At 37.0% G+C, this 14,933-nt stretch overlaps 1 protein-coding gene across 4 annotated transcripts; it reads left to right on the top strand.

The window, feature by feature from the left end:
• The first annotated feature begins 1,536 nt into the window (after positions 1-1,536).
• On the top strand, positions 1,537-9,093 carry LOC133864734 (AT-rich interactive domain-containing protein 1). Of its 4 annotated transcripts, none has more exons than XM_062301145.1 (4): positions 1,537-1,751; positions 1,878-1,984; positions 2,161-3,290; positions 7,660-9,093. In XM_062301145.1, exons 3-4 carry the CDS (start codon positions 2,169-2,171, stop codon positions 8,536-8,538), a joined length of 2,001 nt encoding a protein of 666 aa, XP_062157129.1. In that variant the 5' UTR covers positions 1,537-1,751; positions 1,878-1,984; positions 2,161-2,168; the 3' UTR covers positions 8,539-9,093. The 4 variants fall into 4 exon arrangements, with proteins under 4 accessions (XP_062157129.1, XP_062157127.1, XP_062157128.1 ...); XM_062301143.1 differs by having other exon boundaries at positions 2,136-3,290; XM_062301144.1 differs by having other exon boundaries at positions 1,537-1,984.
• The last annotated feature ends 5,840 nt before the right edge of the window (positions 9,094-14,933 follow it).

The raw sequence follows: 14,933 nt of genomic DNA, 5'->3' as shown, positions 1-14,933 counted from the left end.
GAGAAGCTAAACCTTAAAAAATTAAGTGCTACGCACGTGATGCCTTTTCTGTCAGAGCAGACAAAAAAGACTAACGAACTGGTCACATTGACAAATTGAAAAACTTTGTCGGAGCACATTGCAAATTTTTAAAGATTTGAGACAATATTAAAAAGGGGTACAACTTTGGGGGGGGGGGGGGGGGGGGGGGGGCGGGTGAATTGTATTTAACCCTTAAAAAAAAATTAGCTTTAATTAGAAACTCATGGTTCACAACACTAATTCACTAAGCATTCCATAACTATATAAAATATGCACATTTGATATAAACAATAATAAAAAAAAATAGGTATGCTCGAAATATTTGTGTGTAGTTTCACATGAGTTTACTCAGTTTGGTCGTAATATTCCTTCTCAAACTCTCATTTGAACACTCCAATTCCTTCGTCTATGAGATATCCTATCATTAATCCGGTCCACTAGGTTAAGGCCCTAACCCTAGTCATTAAAACTCATTTTTTAGCAATCTGCCTCAAGATCGATCAATTACCCTTTGAGGACTGATCGATCAATGCTCGAGCAATGATCAATAGATACTGTATTTTGTTGATACAGTTGACCACACCGGGTAATCTTCCCAAGAATACTTGCAAAAATAAATACGGGTGACCCGCTGGGGTATACCGACAGTGGACACTCCTATGATTAATAAATAGGGTAGTTATTGGGAAGGTAAGAGGCTATAAGAGAAACAAGGGGGAATTTTGTGCTTCCCTCATACTAGGGTTTGCAACCCTCTTTATAGGACTTCCACAGGTAAGGCAAGTAGGCTTGATATGGTAAACGCCAGATGTAGGGGATCCGTACATGGAATGCAACATATTCCCATGAATATCCTTCTTTTTAGAGTCTTTTACCTAAATAGGCAAGTTTATTAATGAGGGGATGATTTTCCCGTTATTGCTTTCTTACCATGTTTAAGCGATAGATGGTGAGCGGTCCATCAGTTTATAGGACTCTTGGGGGGATCGTCGGCCGAAGTGCTGTCCCTCGGCGAACCCTCCATGAGATCCATACCAAGGGGACACTCGGCCCTTCCTGTGGGTTGTCTGACCTCCTTAGGTCTGAAGGCTAGTGGGTCTCAGTGGGCTCTAATGGGCCCACAGGCGACTTGCAGTATTTCATATCACCATTTGTTAATATTTTTTATTAAAAAAAGAAAGAAAGAAAAAAACAAAAGAGAGAAGTAAAATGTCTTTCTGTTTTTGCCTAAAAACCTAAAGAGTTTATTACAAGATCTTGAGATGAGATAATTAGCAGGGTCACTAGATTTAAATTTTCTTTTTTATTCTATTGAGTATTGAGCTTCCCATTGAGGCAGGGACAACTAAGCATTACAAATATAATTTTTTTTTTTTTTTACTTTCCACAAAAGCCCTTCACCCTAGTAGCCCTAAACTCAACCACCTAGTTAATTATTAACCAAGGCAACAGGACCATGCCTCTATAAATAGAATGCTTGGTGACCTTTTTTGAGAACCCTAATATCCCATCCTTTTTTATGGTATTTTAGTGAAATCTCCCCGAGGCCCTAGAGAGAGTAGAGAGGCACTTTAAAAAAAAAAAAACAAACCAAAGGGAGAAGGGGGTTTAGGAATAATATACAAAAGAAAAGAGATTTTGTGTAGGCAAAGGGGAGGAAAGCCGAGGGTCACTGAGCTGGGAACCCCACACTCCACAGGCCACCAGCCACTCTGGACAAAACATTACTGGTACGTTTTTCTCTTTTACTCCAATGGACTTATTTTTTGGGATTTTGAAGACGAGGGTCTGCATCTGTTCAAAACTTGAATTTTAGCCCTCCTCTATGTCCACACGCACAAATATCTGCAATTAAGAGAAACTGAAAGCGCGGGTTCCAAACTAGCTAGTAGCTTCAAAGCGCTTGAATCGATCTTTTCCCGCCAAAATATTGAATTCCAAGCATGACCCAGATGGATAATCGGTATCTTCTCTCGTTCTTCTTCATCTATCATTTCTGTGTCTTTCATTCCAAACTATTTTTTCAATTCTCTGTGATTCTTTTTCTACTTTTTTTCTTTAGTTTATTGTTTTTAAGACAGTAAAGATTGAAAAGAGAGTGATTTGGCTTTTAGGGTTTGAATTCGAAATCAATGGCAGGGTGGTCGATGCTTGCTGATGATGGGTCTGCTTTAGATTGCGCGAAAACCCCACAGAAGAAGCTCAAGCCGGAAGGCTTCTTGGTCGATCTCGAAACGGCTTCGAAAGGGTCCGCTAAGGCCTCGGAAGCTCTCGTCGAAGGCAAAGGAGTACCCGATAAGCTCCGATTCGAGTTCGAAGAGCTTCTTCGTGGTTTCGGTGAGGAGATCTGCGCACAAGAGCCTTTTCGGCCTCTACCGCCAATGCTTGGAGATGGGCAACGCTTGGACTTGCTTAAGCTTTTCTTTGTTGTGAGACAGAAGGGTGGGTACCAAGCCGTTTCGGAGAACGGGTTGTGGAATTCTGTGGCCAAGGAGTCCGGGTTGTTGAGTTCGAATCTCGCTTCGCCGGTGAAATTGGTTTACGTCAAGTATTTGAATATCTTAGAGAGATGGTTGAAGAGGGTTGTTGAGAATGATGGCCCTGAATGCGGTTTGAGTAACTGCGGTGTGGATTTTGTTGGTTATTTAATGGACTTGCAGGCTGAGCTTAAAGCTCTTTTAGCAAAGGTTCCTAATCAGAAGAAGAAGGAAGAGGAGTACCAGCGTTTGGAATTAGCGTCTGAGGAGGTAGAATCGGATGGCGGCCAAAAGAGTGTTGGTGATGAGGGATTGTCGGGTTTGGATTCGGTAGACAAAATTTGTGATATTATAAGATTGTGCAATGAAAGAGAAGGAGAGATGACGGCGTTGGATGGGGATTTGAATGGTGTTGTTGGTGATGAGAAAAAGGCGTGTTTGGATTCGAGTGAGAGCTCAAATGGAAAATTGTATGAATATGATGAGGTAAAGAGTGCGGCAGCGGAGTTGGATGATGGCAAGAAATGTGATGATGAAGATGTAGTGATTTTGGATCCAGCCAATATTGAAGAGGAGCGTTTTTGTGGTAAGAGGAAGCGGGAGTCTCTTAGTGGAATGTGGAACTGGGTTACCAGGGTGGCTATGAATCCTTGTGATCCTGCAGTTGGTTCTTTACCAGAATGGTCCAAGTGGAAGTCTCATGGGAAGGAGGAGATGTGGAAGCAGGTTCTGTTGGCTCGGGAGGCCATCTTTCTAAAAAGACAACTTGATTCAACTGCCGAGCAATGGCAGGTATATATGCTAGAACACCCTGGAAGATATTTGTGTGTGTGTACCCCTATCATGTATGTATATCCACGTATTGTGAGGCATTTACATGTCATTTATGTCAGTCTTGCATTTTTTCCATTAATTATAGTGAATTCAAGATAATTTATTATGCACATCAGACTTTGTTTGTCACTGTGGTATCACCAACACAGCCAAGGTCTCCATCACTCATCTTGTTGGATGGCAGTGTATGTACAACACATTTGGCCTTCTAACTTTGTAGCCCAAACATTTGACGTTTTGGAATTTTCTTATAATTAGGTTTTCTTGCCTTTAACCCTTGCTGCTATTATGTAAGGGTATGTTACACAAGTCACTGCGTTCTGTTCTGTTTAGGACCATGCCATTGTATTTGGATTATCGGGTGTACAATTTTTTCTTGGTTTACTCAGAAAAAACATATCATATTTCTATATCATCTTCATGTAAAAGTTATATTGTTGATCTTGTTTGGTTTTAGCAGAAGCATAATTGTTCAGTGGCTCACATTTTACCATTTTGTAAATTGTCTCTGTGAACCCCATGTTGGTAAGGAGAGGATAATGAATTATAATTCAAGTCCTATATACAAGTATTATTACTAAAGCTTTGGTAGCTTCAACCTAAACAGAGGCTTCTGTTGAAAGAGGGGCTTCAACCCATTTGGGTACTTTAGTCCAATTTAGGACTTCCGTTCAATTGGGGGTTTTATCTAAATAGAGACTTCGATCCAAATGAGACTTCATCCTGTTTGGGGACTTTGGTCCATTTGGGTCTTTTGGCCAATTGAGGGTTTTGGACCAAGTGAGGCTTTCTGCCTATTTGGGGAGTTGGTCCATTTGCAGAGTAGTCTGGAGTTTGTAAGGCTGAAAAATCCCTGCATGAGCGAGCCTTTGGTGTATTGGGGAGGTTTAAGGTTTGAGTGTGCACCATTGCACTCCATTTTTGGTCAGTGAAATTTTTCCTTGATTGTCTTCATCCATGGGCGTAGTCTATTGTGCCGAATTACATAAGTGTTGTGTCTTTTGTTTATGATTGATTTATTATGTTTTCTCTTTTCTACTTGTTTGGCACGTACAATGTTAATTTCTCATAATAAACTGGTATCAGAGCTTCTGTTGGCACAATAAATTGGACATAGGGTTTTGGTTCTTCATTTAGATTTAGCGCTATTTCAGTTTTGCTTTCAGGTTGTATGATCAAGCGGTCGATTGTTTGAATAGCTTTTAGATTTATTTGGCAATGCAGTTATTTTGCTTCGATTAAGATATTGTGATAACACCTATTATTTCATCTAGGAAATCTGATGTAGAGAAATTTGATGGGAAAAAACTATTTCAATTTTGGCGTCTTAAGATACATGCTCTCCTTTCATAACATGGAGTTGTAAAAGTTTTGTAGGAGAATGCAAAGTTGCATGCGATATAGTGGTATTTTAAACATCATCTCTACATCTTCCTTATGTAGAAAATGCAAGTATTACTTGTATTTAATTGGTGTTTGCAGTTTGTGATTGCACTTAAAGGCTTTAGTATAGGATTTTTTGCAGGAGTTGTCTTGAGGAAATTTTTTGTTATCAAGCTGTGGAATTCAAATCAAGGTGGAGCTATCATGATAGAAATTGAAGATTTGATAGAATCCATGTCACTATGAAGATATATGGAAAATTGTCTTAAATTCAATAAATCTCACATGGATAGTAGAGTAGTAAAGAAGTAAATTCTTCCTATAAATTAGGAAGAAAGGATGGTACTTCCGAATTAGAAAGAAGAAAGTGATGAATTGTAGTTGAAGCCCTTTGTATAGGTATTAGTACTTGGGGCTTGGTGGCTTCAGCCTAAATTGGGGATTTCAATCCAATTGAGGATTTTTGTCCATTTGGAGAATTGGCTTTAGTCCAAGTGGAGTTTCAGGCTAAGTGGGGCTTTGGGAATTTAGATCCAATTTGGGGTTTTAGCCCAAATAGAGGCTTTAGATTCGGGTCAAGCAGAGCTTCGATCTAAGATAGTTCTCCCTATTAGGGAGTAGTTTGATAGCTTTTGGGCTTAAAAGATATTCTGCACGTGTGAGGTTTTAGGGTCAACTAGTGTAATGACCTATGGAAAGCGGTAGCCACATTGACGTTGTCACCCCAAAGGGACTAGTCACTATAAAGCTTCCTTAGAATTACTTATAAAGCCCAATTTCACATAGCAAGTAAGTAATGTGAGACTTAGCACCCATAAATATCTAAATAAACCACCCATTCTATGTGGGCTATTCATATTCTCAATATGGGGCCGGAGTGTTACAATTAGGGCTTGGGTCTAAGATAGCTCTCCCTTTTAGGGTATAGTTTGATAGCTTTTGGGGCTTATAGATATCCACGCAAATGAAGTTTTAGGTGCATTTAGTGCTACGGGTTTGAGGCATTTTTGCCACCATTGTATTTCTTTTTTTATTGGAATTTCTTTATAATCGTGTCGGTCCGTGGACGTATGCCTTTGTGTTGAACCAGATAAATATTATGTCTCTTCTGTGTGATTGACTTATTATGTTTTCTTTTTTTAACATTCCATGTTTTATAAGTTTTATTGAAGTTGCATGTTTTGGAACTACTCAATTTCATCTTGCATTTCTAGAGAGAGAGAGAGAGAATGTTTATTAGACTTGTTGTGTCTGGTCACCTAATATGTGGTCTTTTTTTATAATTGATTGTTTTCAGAATTTTTATTGTTGTCTACTTGTTTATTGAACTCATGCACTGTTCACTGAGTTTTATGTATTACTTTTCAGAAATAGTTCTGCCACATTACTGAAATGATCAGTCCCTTGCATAGCGTTTATCAGTCTTTGAACAACAGCCCATCTGCACCACTTGTCTTACCATTATTGAATTGCATGGTCCTTTATATTATCATACATAATACTTATACCCCCTCTCCCTCTCTCTACTTTAGCATAATTCACAGTTCTTAGATTCATGGCGTAATAGCTGGAATTTTTGATTGTGTAGCAAGTGATACGCATTTATTTGAGAATATAATTTGAAGTTTCGCATCATTGGTCATCTTTAGCTATATCAATTTGTTTCCTTTTTCTTTTCGCCTTCTTATTTGTGTAATGGTTAGTTTAGCCCATATTTCTCTCATTTTTTTTATTTTTTTTTAAAGACTATGAACCCTTTCAAGGCATGGTCACTTCCTATACCCACTCTTGTTGGGTAAACCTCTGACCCGTGTAAAACACTCCATCAACACGGATTGTGTAATACTCTGGCTTCGCTAGTGGGTTGGCCCCAAGAAATTGTTTGCACTTAAGGGGATTCGAACCTTAGACCTTGATGGAAATGACACCAAGACCAAGACTCTTACCACTTGAGCCAACCCCTTGGGATTATTTCTCTCTACTTACTACTGTATCAATAGTTAATGAAATAATTAATTTTTAACTAATAAGGACCTTTATTTATTTTTCTTTGATTATGCTAGAAAAAGTGTAACAACCTAGAGAAAACGCTAGCCATATCTGCGCTATCACTCTAAAAGGACTAGTCAAATTGCAATTAGAGCTACCTAAAATCACTTCTAAACCTCAGCCTCACCTAGTAAGGAAACAATGTTGAACTTAGCACCCATAAGCTCCTTTATAATTCATCCAGCCTATGTGGGCTAATTATCTTCTCAATGTTGGACTAGGGTGTTACATAATTTCTCCTTTTAAATTCTTGATGTCCTTGTCAGGGTTATGTCATGCAGTACTCTAGTATCACATGACATTACTAGGTTGCTCTGATACCATTTGTTATGACCTAAGGACTAGTTAAGTTTTTTGGAGTTTTTTAAAATCCCTTATAAAGCTCAATTGTACCTGGTAAGGAATTAATGTAGGACTTATTACCCATGAGCTCATTTATATTTCATCCACTATATGTGAACTAATCATTTTCCCAATGTGGGATTATGGTGTTATAATAAGGATTTAAAATTCATTGGAGATGCGATGACAGATCGAATATGGTATGATGCAGATGCATTGGTGCCAGTTTGCATTGTCATAGCTCAAGGGAATATGTAAATATTTTAATTATAAATTGCCTGTCTACTAGGGACACAAGCTGTACTGGTTAATTATCTGATGATTTTACGGGTGATTTGAGTAAACAAGTGCATGTAGGTTAACTATGTTGCTGAAATAGATCCTCATAATTTTCTTAATTGAGTGTTAATTGCAATCATATTTTCGTTTTTCTAACAGGGGTGGGTACACGAAGTGGCCTAGCCTTGGAGGGGTTCCTCATCATTAAATAAAAAATGTAGTGTTTTTTTTTTTTGAATTATTACTTACCATCGGAAAAATCTTTCTATTCTAGAAAACTCAGAGGATGCATCCATGCATGTATGACGATCAACTTGGCTCAAGTTACAATCTTAGAGAGAGATTAAGATGTGACAAGAATCTTCTTTATGAGAAAATGATGTCTCAGGCACGAGCTTGTTCAGAGTCATCCTCCGCCACTCAAGGTGACTTGGACAAATTTCCTTTTGCAGGAGGGATGAAAGATGAAGGCAACAATCAGTTGCTTGGAACCACTGATTCATCCACAGCAGATTCAGTACTTGACAAATACCCACCGAGCCGCATTCCTTGGGGGCCACGTTTTGAAGCTGATGTGCCGGAATGGACTGGTGTGGCTTCTGAAAGTGACCCTAAGTGGTTGGGGACCCGGGTTTGGCCATTGGAAAATGTAGAGCATAGATATCTCATTGAAAGGGATCCCATTGGTAAGGGAAGACAAGATTCATGTGGCTGCCAAGTGCGTGGTTCTATTGAATGTGCCAGGTTTCACATTGCTGAGAAAAGGTTGAGAGTGAAGCTGGAATTAGGCCGAGCTTTCTATCAATGGAAATTCAATAAGATGGGTGAGGAAGTTAGAGTTTCTTGGACAGGGGAAGAAGAAAAGAAATTTAAGGCTATATTGTTGTCAAATCCTCGATCTCTTCAGAAGTGTTTCTGGGATCAAATTTTCAAGTTTTCTCCTACAAAGAGCAGGGCAGATTTGGTGAGCTACTACTTCAATGTCTTTCTTCTGCAGCGCAGAGGATGCCAGAATAGATTTACTCCAGATAACATTGACAGTGATGATGAATTGGGATCTGGATTAGTGACTAATGGTATTGGGCATGAAGCAGACAAATCACCAAGCTCCATCTTCTATTCCCCTAAGAAGCCGCATACAAATTTTAGATAGCATCTGAATGTGAATTAGATTCAAGTGCTTTTAGTGTGAAGGCAAAGTCTTGCCAGTTTTGGTTTTACAGTGGAGGTTATCAATATAAACGGCCTTTATTCTGGTGTACCAATGAAAAATCAACCCAACCTTTGAGAAGTGCATGAAGGCTTTAAAGATTGTCATTGTGGAGAAAATTTTTGAAGGAAAAGTTAATGACATATATATATGATGGTGGATGTTGCTCACTGTAGAGGCTCCAGACAGCTTTGGTGCCGTTGAAGTGCTTTTGGTTCGTGTGGTTTTGTTTTTTGAAAGCCCTTTTTTTTTTTTTTTTTGTCTATTCTTCATGATTACCTACAAAAAATACAGGCACTTTTCACACTTCTAGACCTTTTTTAACCGCGTTTTTGACACCAAGGCTGACTTAAAACAGAAGCCTGAGGAATATAGGGGAATGGATTAGAAACATGGTGTACTGGAATTCAAATTGTAGTCTCTTATCTATCAGAGTAGATTCACTTGCAAGTATGAGGGTTTCTTACATGGTATGGTAATTGGTTTTTCCCTGTGCAATTCCATTTTGGTTTTTCAACTAAATGTATAAACATTAGGGCCGATAATTTTTACACAGCTTGCAACCCGACACACAGCATTAAAGGGTTAGGATTTGACATAAACAAGGTTGGGTAGTAAATGAACCGACCTGCTTGATTTGTTTATGAAATTATATTTATATAATAAATACAAGTTGAAACATGTCGTGTTGGGTTAGGTCAAACGGGTTAAACATGTTGCTTTTTTTGAGGTTTAACATATCGCTTTATGGTTTTGTCATGGGAGAAATCTTTTAATCCTTTTACACCTTAAGATTTGCCAAAAGAGAACAGCAAAAAGATTGAGCAAAACTTCTTGGTAACCATATTTCAGCAAAACTTCAATTTAAAATAGATGAACAGGAGAAGGAAAAATAGCATTTTTCAAAAAATTATTTAAGTTTTTTGTTTTTTTTAATTATACTAGATTGTATTTTAAGAAATTTTTTTTTTTTTTTTTTTTTTTTTTTTATAATTTAGTAGTATAGTTGTTTTTCAGTAAAGTTTTGTTTTTTCCTATTTATAATGTGTTTTAAGATGTAATTTTATGTGTGACGTATTTGATTTCTAGAGGACGTTACTTCGGCAACTTAATATTTTTACGAAGAATTTAAGACAAAAATCTGCGCATAGCGCGAGATATAGGGTTGTGACAATAAAATGGCAATTAATATTGTCTACAAAGATTGAACTAAGCACATTGAAGTTATCAAATATTTTGTCAAAAGAGAAAATTTGTATGGACTCAATCTGTATGTACACATAGTATGAATCTATGAAGAGAGGAGAACAACTTGCAGATATTTTAAAAATGGAGTATAGCATCTTTTACGCAACCTGCATGTGGGATATCTTTGCTATAGCTTGAGTAATGGGGAGTATTTTTTTTTTTTTTTTTAAGAAATTAATGGGGAGTATTATTTCCATGTTGTCTTTATTATTTTGGAGAGCATTTATGCAATTCTAAATTTCCCACTCTAGTATAAATAAGATATATTTTAGTTATCTACCAAAAAAAAGAAAAGAAAAAAAAGAAAGAAAAAGAAATATATTAGTAGAGTTGGAACCCTAGTTACTAGTTTTGGGTCCTTATGTTTCGTTTGTTACGGTGTAAATTGATTTTAAAAAAATATTTTTTGCTAAAAATATATTTTGGTGTTTGGCACATACGGAAAATGACAAATATTTCTTATATTTTTATTCAGTCATATTAACCTATAAAATTAAATTTTTATTCAAAACATAGAAAATTTTAAAAAATTAACCTAATAATTTGAGTTTCGGCAGTGGTGTGACAGAGGCCCGTCAGTGGTTCGATGGTGGTTTGATGGTGGTTTGAGGGTAGTTCGGAGATAGTTCGGTGATGGCTCTAGGGTGGGTCTAAGGTGTCTCGGGGGTGGTTCTGGAGTGACTGGGTGGTAGTTCAAAAGTGGCTCAATAATGGTTTGGAGGTGGCTTGGTGGTGTCTGACAGTGGCTCAATGCTAGCTTGGTAGTGGTCTGACGATTTGAGATGGAGAAACTCAAGCTCAAAAAATGATTTACGAAATTTAAAAATATAAGTCATTTTTTGAAACTAAAGAAGGTCAAACCCAAAATATTTTCGATTTGGCTATTATTTTCGATCATACTAAAAACCGAAAAATTACGGGAAAAAAATTTCACGCCAAAACAAACGAAACATTAAATTTGTAAGATTGATATGGACAGCACAAAAGCGTAAGCTTTATGATGATTATACTAAGAGACATGCTTCAAACTTCAAAGGGATATGTGTGGTTGAGGTTAAGACTTGTAAAGGTGGATGGCATGCTTTTTGAAACCAGTGAATTGATGGATATGATTTAGAGTCATGCATTGGATGTAAGGTCACTGAAATCATGCTTGGAAATAAAGAAATGGTGAAGATATATTACAGCGATTTGTTTCTTTTTTGGACAAAAAAAACAAAAATTAAAAGGTGTCAACTTGGCTTGGTAACCCATGGAATCGAGTCACTCAAGATAATGTGTGCATCATGGTATATTTACATGCATCACTAGGGTTAGGTGTATATTTTTAGACTTAATTCACTTGATCTTTGTATTAATAGTCTAAATTATATAGATAGATATATAATTTTTTTCTTTTTTTAAAAAAGAAAAAAGAAGAAGATCTATTGAGTATTTGAGGATAATTTTTTTTTAAAAAAAAAGTAAGTTATATTTAACAAAATTGACCTCATTAAATTAGACTGTTTAGTGTCTGGTTGATCAGTGAATTGATTGGTTCCATTGACAATAGTTTTTAAGATGATGAATCAGCCTGAAAATAAGACTAAGATTTGACCAATGGGTTTGGTCCACTGCTCCTATTTTGTTCAAAATACCACATTGACAATACCCAATCCCTTGTAGTGCATATGAAGAAGATCCAGATTATGCTTCAAACTCCACTGTTTATGTGCAAGAGTAATGTTATTTTCTATGCTCGTTTAAGTTGAATCGGTTGACGTGACGTGTTTTAAGTTTTTTATGCGTTTTTTTTTTTAATTTTTTAATTTATTTAACACACCATATCGGTCTATATAAAATTAATGTGATAAGAGTGTAAAAAAATAACATTATTTAATGTGAAATAATATGAATCACCAAAGGCCAATTATATGTTACACTTATTGGGATGGCTGCCAGTGCTTTGAGGGAAATCCCACATTAATATATTGTAACAAATAGCTATCTTCTTTTGACCTGATAGTGCACAATGACAAGCATATCTCCAATTTGCTTTATATATTTGAATCATCCAACACATCTAATTTTATTATCATATCATATATGTTATATAATATATTTATTATTGAGCAATGCTAAATATTATCTTTTAATCATAAAATTGTTCAACATGTTGATTCAAATCAATCGTTGGATTTTTTATTATTATTATTATTTAACAAGAATTAATCTAAAGTTAGTTGGTAGTACCATGTCAACTTTGTTGGATGAATATTGAATATAATTATAGTATCTAGTATTCCTCTTTATTATTATAATTGGCAACTAGTTTTGTTCCTATCATTTGGTTCTTTGGTTGATAGTGTTGCAAAGCTCACTCATGATGGATTGGGATTTTTGTTATTAAGCTGTTCAAATTTCATAAATTTGAGCAACTAAAAATAGGAGTCTGTAAAATTTTGGCAGTTTAAGAAAGAGAGAGAATTGTAGGATCCAACTGCTCCAGGCAAGTGAACCCCGCATCTTAAATTGTCAACGCAAGTTTATTCTATAGCCTCCTCTTTTAGACTTAAATTTTTTATAAAATTCAAACAATCTAACGACAAAGAATCCTCGTCGACTTTTGATGCTCATTCAAACGGGCTATTAAACAACAATGTTCTTTTTTATTTAGGGTAATTACCTTTTCCCCCCATTAACTACCGGTCTGTGTCATTTTGCCCCCACGAACTACCACTTCGACCAAAAGAGAGCATCAAACTACCATTTTTACACACTTTTGCCCATTCCGTCAGGAATCCTGTTAACTTGGATGGAATATGCCATTTTTTACCGTTAATTTTGATTTAAAGACCAAAATGCCCTACACAACAATTAATAAAAAATTTATTATATTAATAAATTTAAAAAAAAAAAAAAAAAAAAAAAAAAAAAAAAACCTAAAGGAAAAGGGGTGGCGGCAGCCACCCCTGAGGTGGCCGGGTGGCCTACGAGCCACCCCCAGAGGTGGCTCTGGCCACCCAACTTCCGGGGTGGCCGCGAGCCACCCCCAAAGGTGTCTCTGGCCACCTCTAGGGTGGCTCACGGCCCACCCCGGCCTAAGGGGTGGCCGCACGGCCTCCCCAGAACTTGGGGTGGCCGCGAGCCACCCCAGAGGTGGTCGGAGCCACCTTTAGGGGTGGCTCGCGGGCCACCCACGGCCTCTGGGGTGGCCGCGCGGCCACCCTAGAAAAGACCTAGGGTGGCCGTGCGACCACCCCTTAGGCCGGGGTGGGCCGCGAGCCACCTCTTGGGGTGGTTCACAGGCCACCCGGCCACCTCAGGGGGTGGCTGCCGCCACCCCCTTTTCCTTCATTTTTTTTTTTTTTTTTTTTTTAAGATGAGAGTATTTAGGTCATTTTTGAAATTGAGTTAGAGCATTTAAGTCTTTACATGAATTAGACTGACGTAAGAGGCCAAAGTGTGTAAAAATGGTAGTTTGATGCTCTCTTTTGGTCGAAGTGGTAGTTCGTGGGGGCAAAATGACACAGGCCGGTAGTTCATGGGGGGAAAAGGTAATTACCCCTTTTTATTTTTTATTTTCATCTCAATAGTTTGATTCCATTCAATCCCCTCTTGTTTTGTCTTTTTGAAAATAAAAAGAGAGAAGTACATTTATAATTTTATAGTATAGGTGCTATGCAAGAAACAGCTTAGAGTGGGGAGAAAGTAGCCTCAAATTTCTCCAATCAAACCCGTGTTTCTTTTTTCTAGGTAAATTTAATCATTAATCAACTTTTAACATTCTTCCTCACGTGTGGGCTTAAACTTTTTTTAATAGATATGGCGTAACACGTGGAGTATTTAATTGAAATGGAGGGAACGATAGAGTTTGGGTTTATTAATTTCATGCAAACTAATCGCAAACCCAAATTCTGCCTTTTCCTTCTTTATGCGTGTGGCTATTGCCTAATTGGGTCTTGTACATCCCTAGCCCTAAAAAAAGTTGAACTTTGGATAAGTATGGCATCACAAAGCAGAGCTATATGGTTGTTCCAAAAGTAGTAATCACATGATAATAATAAGATTAACATATATATATATATATATATATATATATATATATATTGTTCCTAAAATTTGATCAATTAAGATTTTTATTCTTACAATTTAAAAGGTTTCAATAATTGTTGATATAGTGACCACACGCTAGGCACTAGAAGAATGCTGCAAGCAAAGGAAACAATGAGAGAGGTCCATTGAAGGTCCAATAGAACTACCTCCGATGATTAAGTTAGAATGGATAGGTAAGAAGGAAGACAAGTAGACAGAATGATGGTGTAAGAAATTGATTGCGTGTTTGATGAAGGGTGTTACCCTCTTTATATAGGCCGATCATTCACACCCTCCTTCATTTAGGGTTTTGGGACCTTTGGTTGGAATTCGGTTAAAGAAATCATAAGCCGATGAAGTTAGAGTGTCAATCATTAAAAACATATCATGTATCATTCCAAAAATATTATGAACCACATGGTAAGCTCCCCCATAATCTAATGCCAAAGGTTTCTTGACAAAGATATCTTATATTTAAATAGAAAGCACATTATCTTACATCATTGTAACCAACTTGCTTGATATTTTTCCCTTTTCTAAACGGCCCTTAATTTGGTTAATTTAGAAAATTAAGACGGATGTTTGGCATGTGAGCTAAGAGGCTAACTGGCTAAGACAAGACAAGTGTATTGTTTGGCCAATATGTTCCCTGTGAGGTAAATTAATAGGAAAAAGGCAGGAGCCTTGTGTTTAGCCTGAGTAAATGAAATGGTACTAATTCAATGAACATAAGATGGGAAATTTTTTCTGGACTCTTTGGTCAAAAGAATCTGCTAGTAATATTCTTTGCTTAGATAGTTGAGTTCCTTTTGAATAAAATCAAGTAATTTAGATGCTGAGTGCACAAACCAAAGCAATTCTATATCCTTTTTTTCAGTTTTTGTTTCAAACCCACATTCTCTTTTGATCAAATCAAGCCTTCTAGGTTCTGCCAACTTTGACTGCCTACCAAGTCAGCTTGCTCTATGTAGGTATTTCTGTTGCCTTACTTTATCAATGGGTTAGGTCATTAATTT

This window comes from Alnus glutinosa, chromosome 3, assembly GCF_958979055.1.
Source record: "Alnus glutinosa chromosome 3, dhAlnGlut1.1, whole genome shotgun sequence".
In the NCBI taxonomy this organism is placed as follows: domain Eukaryota; kingdom Viridiplantae; phylum Streptophyta; class Magnoliopsida; order Fagales; family Betulaceae; genus Alnus; species Alnus glutinosa.
Note: the sequence above shows the minus strand (reverse complement) of the source record. Positions and strands in the feature narration are given on the sequence as shown.

Bases quoted from the DNA above. Each gene is read 5' to 3' on its own strand.
- LOC133864734 (XM_062301143.1), top strand. From the start codon at position 2,154: ATGGCAGGGTGGTCGATGCTTGCTGATGATGGGTCTGCTTTAGATTGC. The intron at 3,291-7,659 runs GTATATATGCTA...TTTCTATTCTAG, and splicing joins CAACTGCCGAGCAATGGCAG to AAAACTCAGAGGATGCATCC.